The sequence below is a fragment of the Lissotriton helveticus genome, chromosome 2_1, assembly GCF_964261635.1.
Source record: "Lissotriton helveticus chromosome 2_1, aLisHel1.1, whole genome shotgun sequence".
Classification (NCBI taxonomy): Eukaryota; Metazoa; Chordata; class Amphibia; order Caudata; family Salamandridae; genus Lissotriton; species Lissotriton helveticus.
In genome coordinates this window covers 1,443,433,075-1,443,454,770 of record NC_136059.1, presented here as the reverse complement: position 1 = coordinate 1,443,454,770, position 21,696 = coordinate 1,443,433,075, and the positions used below count along the sequence as shown (strand labels likewise).

Sequence of the window (21,696 nt, the reverse complement as noted above, 5' to 3'; positions counted from 1 at the left end):
GACGACATAAGGTGGGATTTGTTCCTCACGTCCCCGCTGGTGCCCTTCCCCCTCGCTCCGGGCCTGCTTCCATGAACTAGCTTGGGGCAGTCTACTCCTGGTCTAAGAGAACGATGACACGCACGAACAGGAGCAACAGGGCGGACCCGGCGACGACCCCCAAGGATAATCCGGTGACGGCTATGTGGGGCAAGGCGGGAGCACCGGCGGCCGGTGAGGGCCCATCCAAGGGACCGGCGGACTCCCCGCCGGTCACGCAGGCGTTTATGGCTGCCTTTATGACAGACCTTAAGGCTGAGATCGGCTCCCTACGAATGGAGGTACATTCTTGCGTTACGGAGCTCAAGAGGGAGGTCACGGAGCTTGGGGATCGCGTGGATAGCCTGGAGAGAACCGTAGACACGCGCACTGAGGACCAGGAACAACTATGGCAGCGCCTGACGGCCCTTGAAGAACAAAATATCGAGCTTCAAGTCAAACAGGAGGACTTGGAGAACCGGGGTCGGCGCAATAACCTCCGCATTCGCGGCGTGCCACTCGGTGAGGAAGGGGAGGACATGATGGGCTTTGTGGCGCAACTCCTCCATGAGGTGCGAGGTGACGCAGACGTGTCGCCCCCCACTCTGGACCGGGCGCACCGGGTGGCAGCCCCGGCGGGAAGGTCGGGCCTCCTGCCGGACATTCTCACGCGGGTGCATTTCTTTGTGGAGAAGGAGGAGATCTGGAAGCGAGCACGAGATAAACCGGACCTACAATACAAGGGCCACAAGATCCAAATCTTTCATGACCTGGCACCCAACACTCTAAAGCGGAAACGTGCTTTTCGCCCAATAACTGAGAAGTTACGGAGCATGGACATCCCGTACCAATGGGGTCACCCTTTTGCGCTCATCTTTCAATGGGAAGGAAGGCGCAAAAACTTACGGTCTTACAACGAGGCGGCGCGGCTCCTCAACATCGCGGGCTCTCCCCCGGAGAGTCCCTCTAGGCGCCCTCCCCACAAGAGAACCCCGACTGGACCGGATTGGACCACGGTGCCGAGAAGACGGCGCGCGCCTCCTGCCGACGCACCCACGACCAGCCAAGCTCGTCAAGACGTCATAGCCCACATCAGAGCTCTGGAGGAAGCGGAGACCGACTGTACAGAGCGCTCCCCTAAGGGGCGACCCTCTACACCATGAGGAGGGCGCCACACTTGCTGCACATCTACTGAGGTACTGTTTCCTTGCACTTCCCCAGCGGGTGGGGGGCTGGCGTGGGGGAGAGGGGTTGACCGGGCTCCTAATTCCCCTGTGGTGGGCCTGGAGGGGTGGGGACTCCCTACTTCCTAGTGCTTCCTGCCAACCATGACCCACTGGAACTGTCCCCTGGGGAGTGACATCCCACTGGACATTCGAACCCGAGGGTGTAGGATGCCCTATTCTGGGGACAGTGTACTTTGGCCCTGTTGGCCACGACATTTCGATTCACGCCTTCAGCCTTACAGGCTGTTGAATGTTTGGATGTTTATATTTGACTCTCTTTCTCCTCTTCTTTCTCTCTTTTCTTCTTTCCACTGTATCCTGTGGGGGGCCGGGGAGGGTGGGTGTGGGGTGGACGGAGTGGGACATATGGCTGGTGTGCGCTCTGATGTGCATGGATTTGCTTGTGTATCCCAGGACCTCTTGCAATGGCGAGTAACGTGACCAGACCCCTTAAGATTTTATCCCTCAACGTTAAGGGCCTCAATTCACCCAATAAGCGACAGCAAATATCGCATTATTTCCTGCGTCACGACCCGGACATTATTTTCATGCAAGAAACCCACCTTCTGCAGGCTGATATTGGGCGCATGGCACATCCTAGATACCCCCTCCAATATTGGGCAGCAGCAGACACAAAAACAGCAGGGGTGGCAATACTGTGCAAAGCTGGCATCAGGCGGGGTGATGACAGGCCCTTCCGAAGTGGTGATGGCCGCTTCCTCAAGGTGGCGGTTGAGGTGGGTTTTCGCCGTCTTACACTGTGCAATGTGTATGCCCCTAATTTGGCACAGGATCGCTTCCTTCGGGACATTCTGCGCGACCAAGTCACTCGGGGTGGGCCCTCTATTGTCCTCGGGGGCGACTTTAATTTGGTGTGGAGTCCTACAATGGACCGGAGTGCGGGCTCCTTTCATGGGGCGGGGGCGATGTCCCTGGCCCTTCGCAAACAGATTGATGATTCAGGCCTCTTTGACGCTTGGCGCTATTTTTCCCCGGATAAAAAGGAGTATTCCTTTTATTCAAGTGTTCACCGCTCTTACTCTCGCATTGATCATATCTTTGTCTCTCACGACTTGCTTCGCGACATAGTGGAGGCTACGATGTCGGATATTTCCATCTCAGATCATGCACATGTGGAGTTGCTTCTCAGGGACCCGCGGGACGGGCCTCCCAGGGAACGGAAATGGCACTTACCTCCACACCTCCTCAGGGATGCGACGTCAGTTGAAGACATTCGCGCGGCCATTACCTCCTACTTTGAGTTCAACGATCTACCGGAGACGCCGTTCCCGGTAGTGTGGGACGCTTTTAAGGCAACAATACGGGGCCATATAACGTCCCTTGAGATTGCGAGGACACGGGAGAGGAGGGCGGTGGAGGAAGGCTTGGTAAAGGACCTGCGGGTGGCGGAGGCACAGAATCAAGGGGAGTCCACCCTCAAGACGCGACGACACCTAGCCAATCTACGTGGTCAGCTACGCATGCTGCGGGCGAACAGAGCGGAGCACTCCCTTTTAGCCCTGAAGCGTTTGCATTTTGATGGAGGGGATAAAGTGGGGAAACTCTTGGCGAGACGGCTGCGGGTCAAGGCGGCCAGATCCCACATAGCAAGCGTAGCACTTCCCGACGGGTCCCGGGTGACGGCGGCGGGAGATAAACAGAGGGCGTTCCGGGACTACTACGCCACGTTGTACAAGGCGGCCCCATCGACCCTCGCCCAATCGGAAGAGGTTCTGGAGCACTACAGCGGGACGCAGCTGCACCCCGTTGCGGCGGAGCAATTGGAGGAGCCGCTCACGCTAGATGAGGTGACCGCGGCCATCAAAGACCTAAATTTGGGGAAGACGCCAGGACCGGATGGCTTACCGCTCTCTTTTTATCGCCTCTTTCAGGGTCAGCTGAGCCCATATCTCCTCCGGCTTTTTGCCTCTTTCGATAGCGGTCAGGGCCCTTCCCCGGACATAAGGATGGCGGAAATAGCATTAATCCCAAAGCCTGGGAAAGACCCGACGCTTTGCTCTTCGTACCGTCCGATAGCGCTGCTCAACACTGATTTTAAAATATACACCAAGATATTAGCTAAGCGGCTGGACCCCCACATGCCGGACCTCGTTGATCCGGATCAGGTGGGCTTCATTCGGGGCCGTCAAGGGGCCGATAATGTACGGAAAATCGCACACTTGGTGGGGAAGGCGCACCACTGGAGTATCCCAGCGTGCCTCCTGTCGTTGGACGCTGAGAAAGCGTTTGACCGCGTAGACTGGGTGTTCCTCCGAGCGGTCCTTTGTAAGATAGGGCTTGGCCCAAAGATGATTGCCCGGATCATGGCGCCTTACGCTGCGCCACGAGCGCAGTTCCGGGTGAATGGGAGATTGACGGACCCGATTACCATTGGGAGGGGGACTAGGCAGGGCTGTCCTCTCTCGCCTTTATTGTTCGCCTTAGCGGTCGAGCCCCTGGCAGATTTGATTAGGCGAAACCCGGACGTCCAAGGTATTAAGATGGGCGGGCAGGTCCATAAAGTGGCGTTGTACGCGGATGATCTCATCCTCATCCTCACGGAGCCCCGACAATCTTTGCCGGCGCTCCACGCGGTGCTTTGCTCCTTTGAGAGCGCCTCCGGTCTGAGAATTAATCACGATAAATCGTGGGTGCTCAACCTTACGATTCCCCCGACCGAAGTCCCCTCACTAGAGCAGTTGTGCCCTTACAGCTGGACGAACCGTCATATCCGATACCTCGGCCTCTCCCTGACTCCCTCCTTGGAGGGTTGGTCGGCACTCAACTGGGCAGAGTGTCGCAAAACCATCCGCGATGACCTGCAGCGCTGGAAACCTCTTATCCCTTCCTGGCTGGGTAGACTGAACGCCATCAAGATGTCTATCCTGCCTAAAATACTCTACCTATTTCAATGCCTTCCGACGCCTATCCCTCTGCCGCACATCAGAGCGTTGCAGGCGGACTGTACCAACTTCATCTGGGGGGACAAGAGACCCCGCTTCTCTCAGGCACTCCTTATGACTCCGCGGGACCGTGGGGGGCTTGGATGTCCTAATTTGGTGGACTATTACTGGGCCGCCCACTTACGTTTTGTGATTGAATGGGGCATCAGGCGGAGTGAGAAGGGATGGCTCCATCTCGATCGAGCGGTCACGGGCCGCACTATATGGAATTTGGCCTGGGTTCATAAGGCGGGACGATCCCCTAGTGCATATATGGCGATACCCACGAAAACCGTCCTGAATGTGTGGGACAACATAGCGGTACGGAAGGGTCTCACGACTTTCCCTTCACCACACACCCCCATTGAAGACAACCCGTGGTTCCCACCGGCTACCCACACTACTGCCTTTCGCAAATGGACGCAGGGTGACTGTAAGGTCCTCACAGATCTTTTTGATGGAGGCATCCTTAAATCCTTTGCTCATTGTCGGGATGAATTCCGTCTCCCCCCAGAGGCCGAACTGCAATTTCTCCAATTACGCCACTGGGCCTTGTCGGATGCGGTGTACCCTGGGGCCACCCGGGCCTTCACCCCGTTTGAGCGGCTGGCCCGCTCCGGCACGGGCACGACGGGCTTAATCTCTCAGATTTATCGCATTTTACAACACCCCCAAACTCTCCCCGCTCATTCATACCAGCAAAAGTGGCACGGGATGCTGGGCGCAGATATTGCTCAGACACAATGGGCTCGCCTCTGGAGGGATGTCCCTAAAGTATACCGCAGCATACCGCAACAAGAGAATGCGTACAATGTCATGACGCAGTGGTACTACACGCCACAGCGTTTGCATAGGATGTTCCTGTAGTGTAGTTCCTATCTTCCCAATAGGCTCTGCGCATTGGAATAATACCTACAGCAGTAAAGGCCTAGGCCAGACGTTAACTAGGTCTACTACTGTCGATACTAGACTTAAAGTTTTGGGTTTGCCAGCTTAGCTCAGAGTTCACTAGAAACTTTCTCGAATGTTCAAGGAGGACTTAACTTCCCTGATTAGACAAGAAGGGATTTAGTTTCTGACAACCATAGAACATGACAACTTTGCTCTCCCCTAATCAAGAGTCAATCTCGAGAGTCGTGTGAACAAAAGGCAAATTATTTTACTCAGTCAGTACGTGCATTCTTAGTCTCATCAGAATGTAGAGAAAAGGAAGAGACGGGCGTGTTCAATAAAAAGGTGTTATTTATTGATCAGTCTCTTTTCTCATACAAGAGAAATGGATCGATATTATTGCAATACTTATAGTTAAGTAAAGTGCATACATTAAAATCAATAGTATAAAATAATACTGTAAAAACATTGATATGGTTTCTAAGCCATATGATGTTTTAAAATGAATAAAATATATTACATACACATATACATTTGACTAAACGTACTCAACTGGTGTTTCTAGATACGCCTACCCCGTGTACCTGACCTAAGTCTAATACGAGGGCGGGAATAGAAAGTTACAGTTTAAGTTAAGTTTGTTTTTGCCAAGTGAATAACTAAAGAATTCTCTGTGAGGGGTTATTCAGTTCTGTACCTGGAAGTTAGGATGAATGAGGAATGGTATCTCTCTCTCTGGTCTCGATATTCCAGGCTGCCTGCGAGGGCTACCCGGAAACGCCGGCGCTGGATTCTCGGCAGGAGAAAGCAGCTTCTCTCAGCGCGTCAGAAAGGCGGGGCTGCTGCCAGCGGGGTCTGCTCTGCTCTTCGCTTCGGCAAGTATGGCTGCTCCGTCTCGTCACCACGCGTGTGTTTGCATATGGCAAGATCGGTAATATTTATACCTTTAAGGTGCCGAGATTGACGTAAGGATGGACATAGATACGTCAATAAAGATGTCATACGACTTGCTCGTTAGCACATTCTTTTACTAAAGTTCTCGGTGAAATCAAAACAATGGCCGCAGGGTTTTGCCCAGGTTGTCATAGGTTTGATTTGTTATGAGAACTCCGTATGCCTTATCAGGGGCTGGAGGAATATCGCTTGTCTAATTAGATCGCAAGCGTTATGACCTAATCAGATAACACGTTCCTGTGCCGTAGTGTGACTGCGTCAGATAACGGTATCTGCATCATGGGGGTTTTCTGCCTCATGGGCTGACTGCTAGTTAACTTGTTGGTTTGTTTAACTGTGGAGAAGTGTGGCTCACTGGTTAGAGGCGGCAGACCCGTAAGCAGAGGACGGCCCGGGACCAGGGTTCAATTCCTGACGCGGCAGGGTCGTGGACCAGGGTCAGCGGACTCGATAATTCTCGCCTCGGTGCCTACTCTAGTCAGAGACCACACTCGGCAACTCTGGGCATCAGCTTGCCTCATCTTCACAACGGCCCCCCCAGACCGCCGGGGATGCTTGGTCGCACCTTAGAGATACCCATCAGGGACCATCTCTCAGGGTGAGCCAGGACGGGTTCCCCAGCGGTCGAAGCGTGGAGATACTCCTCCGGGAGTTGATTCCTAGCGCTATATAAACCCGCAATAATAGAATAGGGTCAGGAATAGGGGGATCGATTCAGGACCTATAGGAATACATGACACCCACTCCACGCTAACTATGGACATATTTACTAATCTAGGCATAGTATAACATAGTACAACATACTATAGAGTAGTGTGTATACCTTACCACCCCAAAATACATAAATGCATTTTGAAACTTTCAAATATACTGAAAAATTGCAGACATATATATTGTATGCACTCAAGCTGTAGAATAATGCCAAAGCAATCGCATTTGTATACATTATTGCTTGTATGGTATATGTGAATTACACATGAAATGGTTTCTTAAATACAGAAAAAAGATTCGAGACCATTCCATCACAGAATAAAATATTTATGAACATACCAGCGGGCAGCTAAAGTCTATAAAGTATCTAAAAAATAGAAATCTTAGTTCTTTAGGAATAGTTTCTTACTTTAAGCAGAAGATAAGTGTCCCGAAAAACCGAAAAAATGAATTGGGGCATCTGAAAGAGTTGCTGTCCGTGAACTGGAGTGAAAAATAGTTCATGTGACTTTATTATTTAAAGTTGAAGGCCGAATTCAGGGAACGCCGTGTGCGGGCTTGTTCAAAAGTCTCTATTTCTGTTCGGGTGAGAACATCATATCATTTAGGCTTTCGAAAAAACTGTCAACAGCTTCCTGGGAAAGTTCCACTAACTCGGAAATAGGTGTAATCATGCATTCTTGCGCATGATTGTCTCCATTGACATTCTGATTCGCATTGCTGACAGAAGGTCGTACCTGTTCGATGCTGCTTTCATCTTGAACTTCACTACCCATCAATCGCAGTGGTGAAGCTTCCACGAATGCCGTCATCAGGATTGGTAGCCTTTGAGGGCAGCACAAAGCATGAACCTTGATCGGGCTCGACAATGTTTCTGCATCCATCGGCGCATCCGATTGTAGCGTCAGACAGGTGTCTAACACGCATTCTTCTCCGCATAGCAGACACCTCAATACAGGTAAAACACATCTTTGCCACATTGGTCGAAATGATAGAAACCAAGTCATGTTCAGGTCTCTAAGCCGGGAGAGTCCCAGGATTTTTGATATCCGGTCCCGGTATCCAATGGCTAGGATTGTTTCTTCCCTTGTCGCAAGAGTTTTGTCTGTGACATGGGTTGCCATAACGAAAAATAAGGACTAAGAATAGGATTCCTGCAATTAGTCCCAAGATCAGGGGAAGTCCGCCAAAAATCGAATGGACGAAATCTGGAAAAATACCCAGTATGGCTTTGAATGGTGTTAATGCCATCGAAAATACTGTCTTAAATACCTTTGAGAACCCATTGGTATCAGAAATATTTAAGATTTCATTCAGGATTTCCGCGAAATGTACGGGGGAATTAGTTGATAATAATGTATGTATCTCTGCAGTCGTCCTTGCGACTTGTAGATCATACGTTTCTTTTGATGACGAGAGCCTGGTAGGCGTCTGAAGAAGGACTGTTTTCATTCTGCTTAAAGTATCTATTCGAATAGAAGTAATTTTCAAATCGGGCCATGCCCTTGCCTCCCTGTCTGGGAAGGAGCTGGGGAACAACGAGCGTCCACAGCACTTGACCTTCGCAGTAGTAGTTACTAGATAAGGAGTCCCGGGCATTAAACTACAACATCTGCGGTCTACAATAAGAATGTAACTCCCATTATAGAGTCTTTGAAAGAATGGTTCTATTTCTGTTGCAGGTGCGCCTTGCTGGTGACATGAAAGGTTGTATGAATTCCCTTCACAGGCTCCATGCAAACTAATTCCGTTACACAGAAGTGTGCCACCTAGTGACATCGCACAATTGTTGCCACTAAGAAACACTTTCTGTCCTTTATTACTGACACATGCATGTGAATAGGGCAGGTTCCATGTTGTTTTTATGTACCCCTTTCCCAATTTCTCGTACATGCCAGCCTGTATATATTTTTGGCAGTATTGAAACCTGAAGGTTGAGATTGGAATATTTATTATCCCATGTATTATCCATTCACTGACAGGTCGTTCTGACATTGTCATTGGTAATCTTTCTAGTTTTTCAATGCTCAAGATTGTATAATCAGCACCCTTTTGTGCCATACTGATTTGTCTATCAGTAAGGTTAAAGATTTGGAATAGTGACGTTGTGTTGATTAAACGCCAAGGCACATAGCCTGAACGCAGATTTTGTAACGTCCAGCCAAGCTGTACAATAGAACGCAATTGAGACTGACCGTGTTGTAATAACAGTAAGTCTTGCGATAATATATCGATTGCTGACGACACAATGCTGTCCAAAGAAAAAATTCTGGAGGACAGAGTCATTAACCCATTGTCCACTACAGAAAGTGATTTTTCCAAATTAATACGGTCAATTTCCCGTATTCTCTCTGCTGTTTCAATTTGAGTAACCTTCCAGGCCTCATTGTATGCTGCATATACAGAGGCTGCTATGAAACGCTTTTGACGCTGTTTGCGTGGTCCCAAAGTGAAATCACGCAAGTCAGCACCATCAGTAAGTAAAGTTAGGTGTTGCTTAATTTCTGCCAGTGTGGAAGTTTGTAGCCACTGAAGGCATAATTTGCCCACACTGTAGGTGATTATTATCCCTGGGTGATGTCTTTGAGGATATCTAGGGTCTGGCCTGGTCATTTTGAACCCCTGTGTTTTGTTCAGGAATCTGTCTTGACAGTTATTAGTATCTGTGGGCCAGATCAACCACTGTTTCCAATCAGGATGTGTTCTGTTTTGGTTTAATATATGGTTTACGTCTATCTCTTCATCTGTATCAGAGTTATTGCTAAACATTGTTGGCTTTGGAATAGACGGTTTATTTAAATCTTTGATTTTGGCTAGGCCAAGACAGGTGGTTTGTTGAACAGTGTCATTTAAAAATATCATTTGTTCTGGGATCATGCAGGCTCTAAACAAAGCTTCTATACCCTGTACTTGCCATTCTTTTGTACCCCAAACACTTTTCAATTCAACATTTTTTCCCAATATTCAAAACCAAAAGTATTCATTTTTTCAAAGAATGAGTCTGAATATAACAATTTTGTGTTGGTTATCATGGTCTTGGTCCCTGTTTTGTTTGACAATTTAAAATAAAATGTTTCAGCATTACTTGTGTTAAAACCTGAAAAATATGAATATTTGTCGTAAACGGTTCTTGAGCTCCCTTTTGGAGGTGTTGCACAATGTTCCCATTGATTATAATTTAAAACATTTCTAGGTTGTGCAAATCTATGTAAAAAATGGTTACCATAGTGGTTATAACAGTACATACTATCATAATTTGTAGAACCCTGCAAATAATCATGTTTGGTAAATTTAGCAGACATTACTAAGTCAGACATCATATTATTAATGCTTTCGAAGTCCCAATCATCAGCAAATGAGTTTGGTTTTGCAAAGTCACTCAATGAGATCTTAATTTGGTGTGGATATTTCAGGATCTCGACCGGACCATAAATTTCATAGTCAGTGTTGTCCCAGGCTACCCCACCCGGTATCGGATTGGCTGTGAAGTTGGCTGAAGAAAGTTCTCTTTTCTCGACGTGTGAAGATGTGTGTGGTTTGAGGATCAAGTTGATTTTCTGACTTGCTGTGTCCATTTTTGCATATTTTCCCTCAATAAAGCGTCCCAATGTTAGTATCATGATGAGCCAAAGTATGAGGATAAATGCACCAAAACCCACCCAAAATTCAATCCATGGGGAAATCAGATATGTTTCTTTCAGTTGTTTCAAAAGTTCCTTAGCTTTGTCTTTAAAGGATTTTGATGATGGCTGTGCCTTTGATTCACTGAAACCTTCAGAGGAATCATCGAAGTTTATGAAGTAGCCGGATGCAGTTCTGTCAATTGTTCCAATTGGTTCAGGATTTCTGTTTCTTGCATTTTCACTGGGTACCTCATTATAGGTTGGTGTGTCTCTGCTAAATGTTTTTATTTGGGTTTTCAGAGGTCTGAGTTCTATTGCATTGCTGCATAGTCCTTGTTGTTCTTCTGTAGGCGTTTCGAATGTGATGAGCCTCTTCGTTAGGACCTCTGTACTGGTAGCAAACCTTGGTGTTCTGCTACTTATTGGGAGTCCACTTGGCCTACTGTTTGTTATCGGCCACATGTTGTGGTTTTACCAGGTCGCTGGATACAACTCGGTTCTCCTTTTTTCCAGCAAGTGGCGGTAGTACAACTGATCTTGTCCCGTTGACAGACAAGACAGGAACTGCTTTTCTGTAAGAAGGCCCAAATTCCTTCTTTACCGCGATCTTCTCCCTGACTAGATCCCCGACTTTAGGAATCCAGACAGGTCTTGCTGGGACAGGTGGTGGTTCTTCAGTGGTTGTTGGCTGTTGTTTCAACTTTATGTTGCTCAGGTCTTTTCTTGTTTTGTTTAAGTCCTGTAAAATAGCCAAACGGTCTTTGATATCAAAGGTTTTTTCTTTCACCACTGAAGTCTGACTATCAATGTCAGAGATCATCATCCTAGTTCCAAATAATAATTCGTACGCACTGAATCCCTTCAGAGAATTTCTTGGCAAGTTATTGAGACTACGTTGGACACTTATTAGATGTTTGACCCACCCAGCTCCCGAACCTAATATCCTTTCCGTTATAGATTGCTTTATGCCTTGGTTTTTTCTTTACACCGTCCCGTACCCTCAGGAAGGAAGTGAGAAGATTCCCGCTGGACTATGCTCATTTGGCCATGTTTCCCCCCAGGCTGGAGGGCTTGAGTGAAAACAATAGTCAAACGTAGCATGCGCTTATCGTATATGCCATTTAGACCCGCAAATCTTTGTATAACAGTCCGGACGTCAGCCGAGTGCTGGTGATCTACATTATAAGTGGAAACTAGCCTGTATATGTTAATCGCAACCCTTCCTTTTTACTCCTGATTTTTCCTGGAGTAGAACGACGAGGTATTAAACTGTTTCTCTCCCCACTGCGATCTCTGTTGCAGTTTGGGCAGTTTTTTACAAACATGGTGTGACGCAGGCTCATGCCTGGCCACCAGTACCGTGATTGTAATTCTTCCAGAGAATTTTTCAGTTTAAGGTGTCTGAGACCCTCGCCCATGTGTGCGTCTGCGATTAACAAGTTTCTCCTGTCCATGTTTGGAATCACTCTATCCCCCACTCCAGGGATTCGAGCAAAAGGGACGGAGTTTGCATCGATTATGTATGTATAATTGAGTGGATAGTTGATCGGTAACGCTGAGCAGTCGCCTTTTGATGACGTTTTCACTGCCAGCACTGTTTCACCGTCAATGTATTTTAATGTACGCTTTTTTCGAACTACGGGAGCCGATTTAGTGGCTGCCGCTGCGGCTGTTTCAGCCAATGAATTCCTTACAACGTGAACGCCATCAGGCTGATGACTCAGTGAGTGAGTCACGTGAGTCTTTGGTAGTTCTTTTTGTAAAAGAGCTATTTGTTCCCAGAGCAGTTTCTGCTTTATTGGTGCATCTGTGTCATCTTTGTAACCGTTTTGAATCCATGTCTGCAAATCGCTGTTATATGATTTGACGCAGTAATATGAATCTGACACTATAAGTGTCGGGAATTCGCGATCCGCATTATCTAGCGCCATTTTCAAAGCTAATATTTCAGTTTGTTGTTCTGAATTAGTTTCTACTGAGTGTGTCTTTGTTAATAGAGGTTTTAGTTTACCTCCGCGCCACACTTCTTTTGTAATCTCACATGTGGGGTTGTATGCTTGTTCTCCCCAAACGGACGGTTGAGCATGTCCGTCTGTATAGATTACACAGGCGTAATGTCGTAAAGGCAGAATGTCGATTGGCAGAGGATATGTTTCTTCATATGCTAGATTTTTCAATTCTTCTAGTTCTGGATCAAAGTAGTAGTATACTTTGTCCGTTGTGATTGAATTCACCCATTGTAACCATTCTGGGTCCAATGTTGTTGTTGGTAAATTACACGGTGTTGTTAATGCCTCAAAGGCTGATTCAGCTGTTCTGACTGTGATATGTCTACCGTCTGCTTGATCTTTTTCTCTAGCTATTGCGGTTTGAACTGCATGAACAATTTTTTCTTTGTTGCTGAATTTCTGTTCAGCTTTTGTGTACAAGTGTGATTTGAATGCAATTGGTACCTTTTCTCCCTCATTAGAGGTCAGGTATGTGAATCCGCATCTCCCTGGGATGACTCGAATCACAAGATTGCGTGTGTTATCACGTGTTTCTAATTTTGTTTTAATTAGCATGTCTGTTTGTAAGGATCTCAAAATTTCTGTGTGTATTTGAGTCCAATTGGATCTTTTAAAATCTGGTTTAATTAGATCATAAAGGGGTTTGACCCTTTCTGCGTAATTTGCAACGTATGTTCTTCCGAAATTTAGGAAGCCTAGAATCGACTAAGTTTTTTAGTGTTCTAGGTGCTTGGAGTACGGCACATTTCTCTAGGAAATTGTCAGCCAGGCTTTTGCCTTCACTTGATAACTCCTATCCTAAGAATAGGACTGTCAGATGGGCAATTCTGGATTTTTTAAAATTGAATTTGTAACCCTCAGCAGCGAACCCAAGTATTATGGTGTTCACTCTTTTCAAGTGAGTCTCCAAGTCATCATCTGTTAAGTAAATGTCATCGACATAAGATAATGCTTCATCATCATATAGATGAAGTAATTCTGTTACTCTCGCTGAGAATACCCCCGGGCTGTTCTTGTACCCCTGGGCTAACCGACAGAATTGTTTTTGAGTGCCATTTACTGAGAATGCAGTTAAATATCTGCTCTCTGGTGCTATGTTTTGACAAAAGAATCCATTAGAGATGTCTAATGTTGTTTTGTATTTTTTGCGCACTATGTTATTCATTAGTGCAGCACTGTGTGAGTTTTGCACTGCAAAAGTTTTGCAACATGTGTTAAGGTGTCGGTAATCCAAAACTAGACGATATGAATTGTCTGGTTTGGAGACCGGAAACAAAGGGTTGTTCATTTGTGAGGTGCAAGTTTCAATCACCCCCTGGTATTCTAGTTGATCTAGTATTTCATTTACCTGTTTTTTAGCTTCTTGCTTAATTGGGTACTGCCTTTGTGCAGTAGGTTGTGATTTTAACTGGATTTTGTGAGGAGGGGAGTCCTCATCCCATCCTACATGATTTTTATATAAAGCAGGTGCTAGAGCCACTGCCCACTTTCTGGCAAGTGTGTATTTTTTATGAATTGGAATTTGATTTGAGAAGGCAGGCATAATTACTTCTTCGCCATGAGGGCACTCCCTGACAAACTCTGGTGGCCAGTCTTTTTCAGCTAGAAGGATGTCATAACCCTTGGAGAGGTTATCCCAAAATAGTCCCCTTATTTTCCTAGTCTTATCTCCCTCTATACGTAATGTTATCTCGTATATCTTGTGAGGTTTGTTAACCCTGGTGTCTGCAGTTTCCACTTGAAGATATTCATTCGTGTCCACTGTCTCCAGATGATTCATAAGGACTTTGCGAGCTATGCTCACTTCTGCTGCGCTGTCTAGCATTGTCTGAGCCCATTCCCCGTTTTTCAGTTGTGTCCTCAGTATTCTCGGCATTGTTAACTACCTTGATACTGGCTACCTTCTTTTTTGGAAATTGTAATTTTTTTTTTTAGCTGAGCAGGTTCCTTGTCTTTGGACTTGGCGTGCTCTTCTCTCTGTTCTGATCGTCCTCTTCTTTCCGATTTCTGCGAGGAATTCTGAAAAGATTGAGAGGGACGTGTATCAATGTCTTGATATCTATCAGGTTTTTTTATATTATCCCTATTTCTAAGGTTATATCTTTTCCCAGAGGGGTCTCTCTGAGGTGACCTGTGTCTTTGGTTCGGAGATTTTTCTCTTCGCCTAGGAGACCTTCCTCGGGACTGGAATTTCTTTTCTTTAGGATTGGATAGTTTGTTTCCGTCCCAGTTCTTTTTTGGTGAATTATTATTAAAAAATATTTTTTCTGGACTTTCCGTCAGTTGCGGTTTTACTGGTATTCCACCTAAACTATCTCTGCCTTGTTCCTCATAGGATTTTTCTATGATTCTGGCAATTTCAGCTGGTTGGTCTGCTATATCTGTCTCTTTTAACCTCTGGCGGATCGCCACGTTTGCTGCTTCTCCTTTTATGTTGGATAATAGTATAGCCGAGACCTGCTTGAAGTCTTTCAGTAATTTCATACCAAGAGTTAAAGCGGGTTCAGGACCATATTCGTCTTGAATTTGTTTTAGCACATCTGGTATCACCGAAATGGATGGAACACCGTGCGTTTTTGTGTAGATGGAAGCAAAGACTGTACCCCAAGTGTCACAGTCCTCAATGTGTGGTGCGATTCCCATAGGAAGACAGATAGTCAGAATCCTGTGTTTTTCTAATGGGGTGGTGTCAGGAAACACCGCCTCTATTTGGGTGATTTTCTGTGCCAACCAGAATGGTATTTGTTCCCGTTTAGCCGGTACTTTACCTAGGCAAGACTGGATGTTCTGTGGTGTAATTTTATTTGTGTTCCCCTGGTGAGGGGTCAGCTGTGGAAGTTTAATCGCTGGCTGAATTGTTGAAGTCCGCATCACATATTGGACTAATTGTCTATGTATTTTTATTAATTGTTTTAGCTGTGTTAACAGCTCTGCTGCAGACATCCCATTGATGTCTGGGTGTGGTGTGTATCCGGCTAGGACCGGCCACGTTGCTCCTGGTCTACCTAAAGGACCGAGCCTGGTGATGTGATTATTATGTTTTAGGGCGCCATCAAATAAGAGCAAATGCTCTTGGAATTTGAGTGGTACTTCCACCTCCTCGAAAGGAGTGTACTCATTAGGAGGTTCCTCTATTTTGTAATAGTGGAAGTACTTTGTTACAGCATTTGCTGCTGGAAAATGTATCCATGAATAATATACCTCTGTCTGCCGATATTCGTGTGCCTCAATTACGAATATGACTGTGCCACCTCTAGGTGTCAGTCCATTTTCTATAAGTTTCAGGGTTATAGATCTCCTTTTGATGACCGGGATGAGTATTATATCCTGGTCTGCTGCCTGCATGGTAGCATCAGCTGCTGCGAGTTCAGTTGCTAATCTAACTGCCTCTCTTTCTTCTTCATTGTCTGACATTTTACTGTCCTGAAGGTTATTTTGTTTGTTTGCAGATCAGGTTTCTTATGGAAACAAAGATTAGATGCACAATATTTTGGAACTGTTTATCCTTCAACGTTGACTATACCAAGAACCATACATAGGAGTTCCCTCCTGCGAGGTCTGGCGGATATAACCTTTCACCCACTCCAGACGTATTTGGAGTATTATGGGAAAAGGGGTCTGAGTGAGAAAGCACGACTGAGTTACTCTAAATGTCTTACGTTAGATTTATCGCCCTTTCCAAACGCGTTGGGCGCCATGTAGTGTAGTTCCTATCTTCCCAATAGGCTCTGCGCATTGGAATAATACCTACAGCAGTCAAGGCCTAGGCCAGACGTTAACTAGGTCTACTACTGTCGATACTAGACTTAAAGTTTTGGGTTTGCCAGCTTAGCTCAGAGTTCACTAGAAACTTTCTCGAATGTTCAAGGAGGACTTAACTTCCCTGATTAGACAAGAAGGGATTTAGTTTCTGACAACCATAGAACATGACAACTTTGCTCTCCCCTAATCAAGAGTCAATCTCGAGAGTCGTGTGAACAAAAGGCAAATTATTTTACTCAGTCAGTACGTGCATTCTTAGTCTCATCAGAATGTAGAGAAAAGGAAGAGACGGGCGTGTTCAATAAAAAGGTGTTATTTATTGATCAGTCTCTTTTCTCATACAAGAGAAATGGATCGATATTATTGCAATACTTATAGTTAAGTAAAGTGCATACATTAAAAGCAATAGTATAAAATAATACTGTAAAAACATTGATATGGTTTCTAAGCCATATGATGTTTTAAAATGAATAAAATATATTACATACACATATACATTTGACTAAACGTACTCAACTGGTGTTTCTAGATACGCCTACCCCGTGTACCTGACCTAAGTCTAATACGAGGGCGGGAATAGAAAGTTACAGTTTAAGTTAAGTTTGTTTTTGCCAAGTGAATAACTAAAGAATTCTCTGTGAGGGGTTATTCAGTTCTGTACCTGGAAGTTAGGATGAATGAGGAATGGTATCTCTCTCTCTGGTCTCGATATTCCAGGCTGCCTGCGAGGGCTACCCGGAAACGCCGGTGCTGGATTCTCGGCAGGAGAAAGCAGCTTCTCTCAGCGCATCAGAAAGGCGGGGCTGCTGCCAGCGGGGTCTGCTCTGCTCTTCGCTTCGGCAAGTATGGCTGCTCCGTCTCGTCACCACGCGTGTGTTTGCATATGGCAAGATCGGTAATATTTATACCTTTAAGGTGCCGAGATTGACGTAAGGATGGACATAGATACGTCAATAAAGATGTCATACGACTTGCTCGTTAGCACATTCTTTTACTAAAGTTCTCGGTGAAATCAAAACAATGGCCGCAGGGTTTTGCCCAGGTTGTCATAGGTTTGATTTGTTATGAGAACTCCGTATGCCTTATCAGGGGCTGGAGGAATATCGCTTGTCTAATTAGATCGCAAGCGTTATGACCTAATCAGATAACACGTTCCTGTGCCGTAGTGTGACTGCGTCAGATAACGGTATCTGCATCATGGGGGTTTTCTGCCTCATGGGCTGACTGCTAGTTAACTTGTTGGTTTGTTTAACTAGAATAGGGTCAGGAATAGGGGGATCGATTCAGGACCTATAGGAATACATGACATTCCCCTCTGCGTCCCCCGGTTGCTGGAGATGTCATCATGTGCCTGGGGACTTTCTGCATATCTGGTGGACTTGCCCAGTGATCGCTATCTTTTGGAAGGAGGTGTTGAGCCATATAAGGGGGGTTCTTGGATTTCCTCTACCTGATGCCGCCAGTACAGTATTGCTGGGAATCAAACCTGCCGACTTGCTTGCCCTGACTAGTAATGACTGGACTATCACGCTGCAAATGCTGGGGGCTGCCAGACAACTTGTTGCCTTGTATTGGAAGAAGGTGGAAGCTCCCCCCATGGCTATCTGGTTTAGCAGGCTCTGGCAGGTTATCACTATGGAAATGCTTTCAGCTAGGTTACAGTCCCGCTTGACCCGATTTGAGAAGGTTTGGCGACCACTAGTAACTTATCTGTGTAAAAGCGAGTACGCTAGGAATATGCCCCCCAAGCTGAGAGCACTGCATCTGGTGGAAGATGCGGTGATGCCCTTTAACCCCCGCAGCGTACTGGAATAACGACCTATGACACCAGACACGACCTCTAAATAGTGCCCTAATGGCTGCCTCTCTCCCCCTGAGCCCTCTCGGCCCTACTGCCCTGGCTGTCCTCTTTCCCCCTCCTCTTTTCCTCTCGACTTCCTTCCTCTCTGCCCCCTCTAGATTCTGTCTCTACTCTTTTTTGTTGCCTTCTTTCAAGTTGCTAGTTCTACATTGGGCCACTAGGGTTCGATGTTTGTTTACGTTAAACCCATTGGTCGCTGCTCGCCTTTCAGGGATGAGCCTAAGGCGGGGCATCATCCGAGCATGGTGGAATACGATTGTTGTTCTCTCAAATAACCGACCTGATTGAATGGTGGACTGCTCAGATGTGCGAAATGGCGAGAATAACGGATCATACCACCACATAAGGACACTATGCAACGAGTTTTATAACACGGCCGGCCCCTTGTGGGTTGTAGGCTTATCGCTGTGTACATGCCACCCCTCTTACTGAGTATCCCTAAATGGGGATTTAATAATAAAAAGATGTTGAAACAGAAACCGTGGTGAAGGAAAATTATGGGCGGGCTCTGGTACAGACAGAAGAGTAAGTGAGCAGATGATCAAACTGCCGCCATCGCTAGCTGGCAGGGTAGCGGTTATAAAGAGGACTATTCTCCCAAAGTTTCTATATCGGTTTACTAATCGTGCAAACCGATTGACAAAATCTTGCTTTGACAAATTGTGCTCGGTACTCCTCAGGACGGTCTAGGCTGAGTAACAGGCATGTTGCAGTTGGAGCACACTTACCAGGTCATACTCTCAGGGTGCTCCTGAACTACATCTTTGTTATCTATGTGCGCAGGTGCAGTTTGCACATTATTGGTATTTCCCTTCACCATTTCTCCCGCATGATGCGGTGGAAGCGGATGAGATATTCCCAGACCCGCTTACAGCTCTTATACGCAGGGAGAAGCCAGTGTTTCCCAGATACAAAATGAGCACAATAGATTGCACTGAACAGGCGTGGCGCACCCTGGCGGCGCGGAAGCTTCCAGAAAATGCACCAAACATGCCGCTAGCACAGCACCTGGGTATATCTGTGTCACAGGAGCCCCGAGCGCTAGCTATTCTTAAGAATGCTGGAGTGGTCACAATGGGTGACGCTTACCCCGAGGGTATCTTTATTACACTTGGGGAGATGCAGGCAAGTCAACACAGCTCTTCATTAGCTATATATACCCATTACAGATTAAGGGAAGCCCTCAAAGTCTTTAATCCACGGCACCCCGATAAAGCGAGCATTTTGAAACCGCTACAGAATATGCTAGCTGGCTCCTCCCATCAGAAACTAGTTACAAGGCTATACAATGCAATGCAAGATGACACAGCTCCAACAAAGTGTGGGGCCAGAGAGAAATGGAATATGGTGCTAGATGCACCACTCAGGGATAAAGACTGGGGCTACTGCTGCTCTATCACAAAACTGTTGACTGCAAATTGTAATCTGCGCATCATCCACTTTATGTTTTTACAGCAGCTATACTATACTCCAAAACCATTGAAGAGGTATTGGTTGAAACAATCAGACAATTGTACAAGATGTCAAATGCAGGATGCTGATTTTATGCACTTAGCTTGGGGTTGTGGGAGGGTATATGAATTCTGGGAGCAAGTCACAAAGTCTCCTCTCTGACATGGTTTTGGAGGCAGTGAAATGTACACCACAAATGTGCCACCTAGGGTTAGCTGGGCGCTTGCAACCACAGAACAGGTGTTTGGTCCTAATTGCTTTGTTACTAGCTAAGAGAAATGTGTCTAAATGTTAGGATAGTAAAAAGATGCCACGGCAGGAAAAATGGATTAAGGATCTTGTACATTGTAGAGACCATTTGGCAAGCTACGCTGAAAAGCTCCTCACATAATCTAGGCAGAAGGACTTCTGGGCTCCTCTTGCGAATTACTTGCTCTGAATGAGAGAAACTCCCTAGATAACAACTCGGACTACTGAGGAAATTGGACTGAAATATGTAACATACAACTGTGTTGTAATATGTGCAACATGGATGGACAACTGGTATATTATGTAATTTGGAATTATATTGTACTAAGTTTTGATGGAAATGCCTTGTACATTTTACTACGTTAATCTGTTGTACTGTATTTGTGCAACAACAATAAAGAAAAGAAAATCATTTTTTAATTTTTAAACCTCATCACAGTTAATAGGTCAAACACACTTTGCTTCCCCAGTGCAGATAAATTAAAGAAATGTATGCAAAGAAGTTCATCAGAAACCCAATAACACTCATTGTCTCAAAGCTAAGGGGAAGTGTATGCTATGCTAGCTATTACTATGTTGTGTCAACTCACCTGCCCTGCATATTCCACATAGTCTTGTTGGCCTGGCTTTGAACCCACACTGGAGCTGGAAGTAGCAGAACCATGTTCTGTGCGGCAGAGGACGATGGCATACTGGTTGAGGTTACCAATTCTTTTCACTGTCACGCTGACAGAACCGGCTTTCTCACTGACATTATAGCTGTGGACAAAGACATGAGTAGAGTTGTCATATGCAGAAGGGAAATGCAGAACAAACTAAGGCTTCTTTATTGCTGCACCGGTGGACACACCATAGCTTTAGGTAAATACCTGAACTCTCATTATTCTCTTCTGATATAAATGAAATAGTGAGTGAATTTGGGTGCTGCTAGATCCCTTCTTTGATTTTTATAGATTTATATTTTGGGTGGTACTACCAGAAATGCAAAGAAAATGTGAAAGGAGCGTAAACAGGCTGTATATATGAATAGTTCTTATGTCAGTTACGCAAGCACTGCTAATACTAAAGACAAACATTAAAGAATGGACGCATCTGTCTGTACTTTTCTCTGGGTTGGAACGTATAGTTTCTTACCTGTCGGTGTAGTATTGCAGATTGAAGACTTTCTGGCCTAGGTGGGCACCATTTGGTGTCCTTCAAGACGTTGACACACTTCTTCCGGAAGCATTCACCTTTGGCTGCCATCTTCGGATTCTTTTTTCTTGTCTTGTGTTACTTTTGTTTCTCCTTTAATCTTTTAAAGTCTTTCTCCAGTTTTAATCCCTTTCCTCCTGTCTCATCTTTCTGGCGGAGGAGGGTGGGTTCGCTAGTGAATCCAGAAAGTCTTCAAGCTGCAAAACTACACCGACAGTTAAGAAACTATACGTTTTGCAGCGTGAATCTTTCAGGATTCACTATGCTGTGCATAGACTTTGTAGCGGTTTGTCCTTATTGTGGTGGCTGGGTGGAAGATGAGCTCTGGTTACTGAATATGTGTTTTAAGACCTTCTGTCCCTCTTGCGCTTCCTTGTTCATTTGTAGATCTACACAGACAACAATGTGTGTGTAGCGCCCTTTCTGTGATTGTGGCTGGTTTTTGGAAAAGACTAGGTATTTGGATTGCTTGATTGATGTGGAACCGTGACACCACCTTTGGCATGAAGTGTGGGTATCATTGGGTATTTGCAGATTGGCCTCTTGAAGTGTTAGCGCTTGCAATTCACTTACTCTTCGTAGTGACGCGATAGCCACTAAGAAGGCTGTCTTTAGCATGAGCATGTGCAGTGTAGCCTTGTGAATAGGCTCAAATGGTGCCTTCATCAATTGAGTTAGCACTACGTTGAGGTTCCATGCTGGTGCTGGCATTCTGTTTGGAGGTGTGATTCTCTTTGCTCCTTCTAGAAATCTTTTTACTACTTGGGAGGTGAAGAAACTTTCCCCCGTTTCTCCTCTCGTGTA

At 45.9% G+C, this 21,696-nt stretch overlaps 1 protein-coding gene across 1 annotated transcript in view; it reads right to left on the bottom strand.

Moving 5' to 3' along the window:
• Positions 1–21,696, bottom strand: part of FRAS1 (Fraser extracellular matrix complex subunit 1) — a 1,313,599-nt gene that overhangs the window by 1,025,121 nt on the left and 266,782 nt on the right. The window contains exon 7 of the mRNA XM_078676362.1: positions 20,289–20,457. Within this exon, the coding sequence (XP_078532488.1) occupies positions 20,289–20,457 (169 nt within the window). The remainder of the gene's footprint in view (positions 1–20,288; positions 20,458–21,696) is intronic.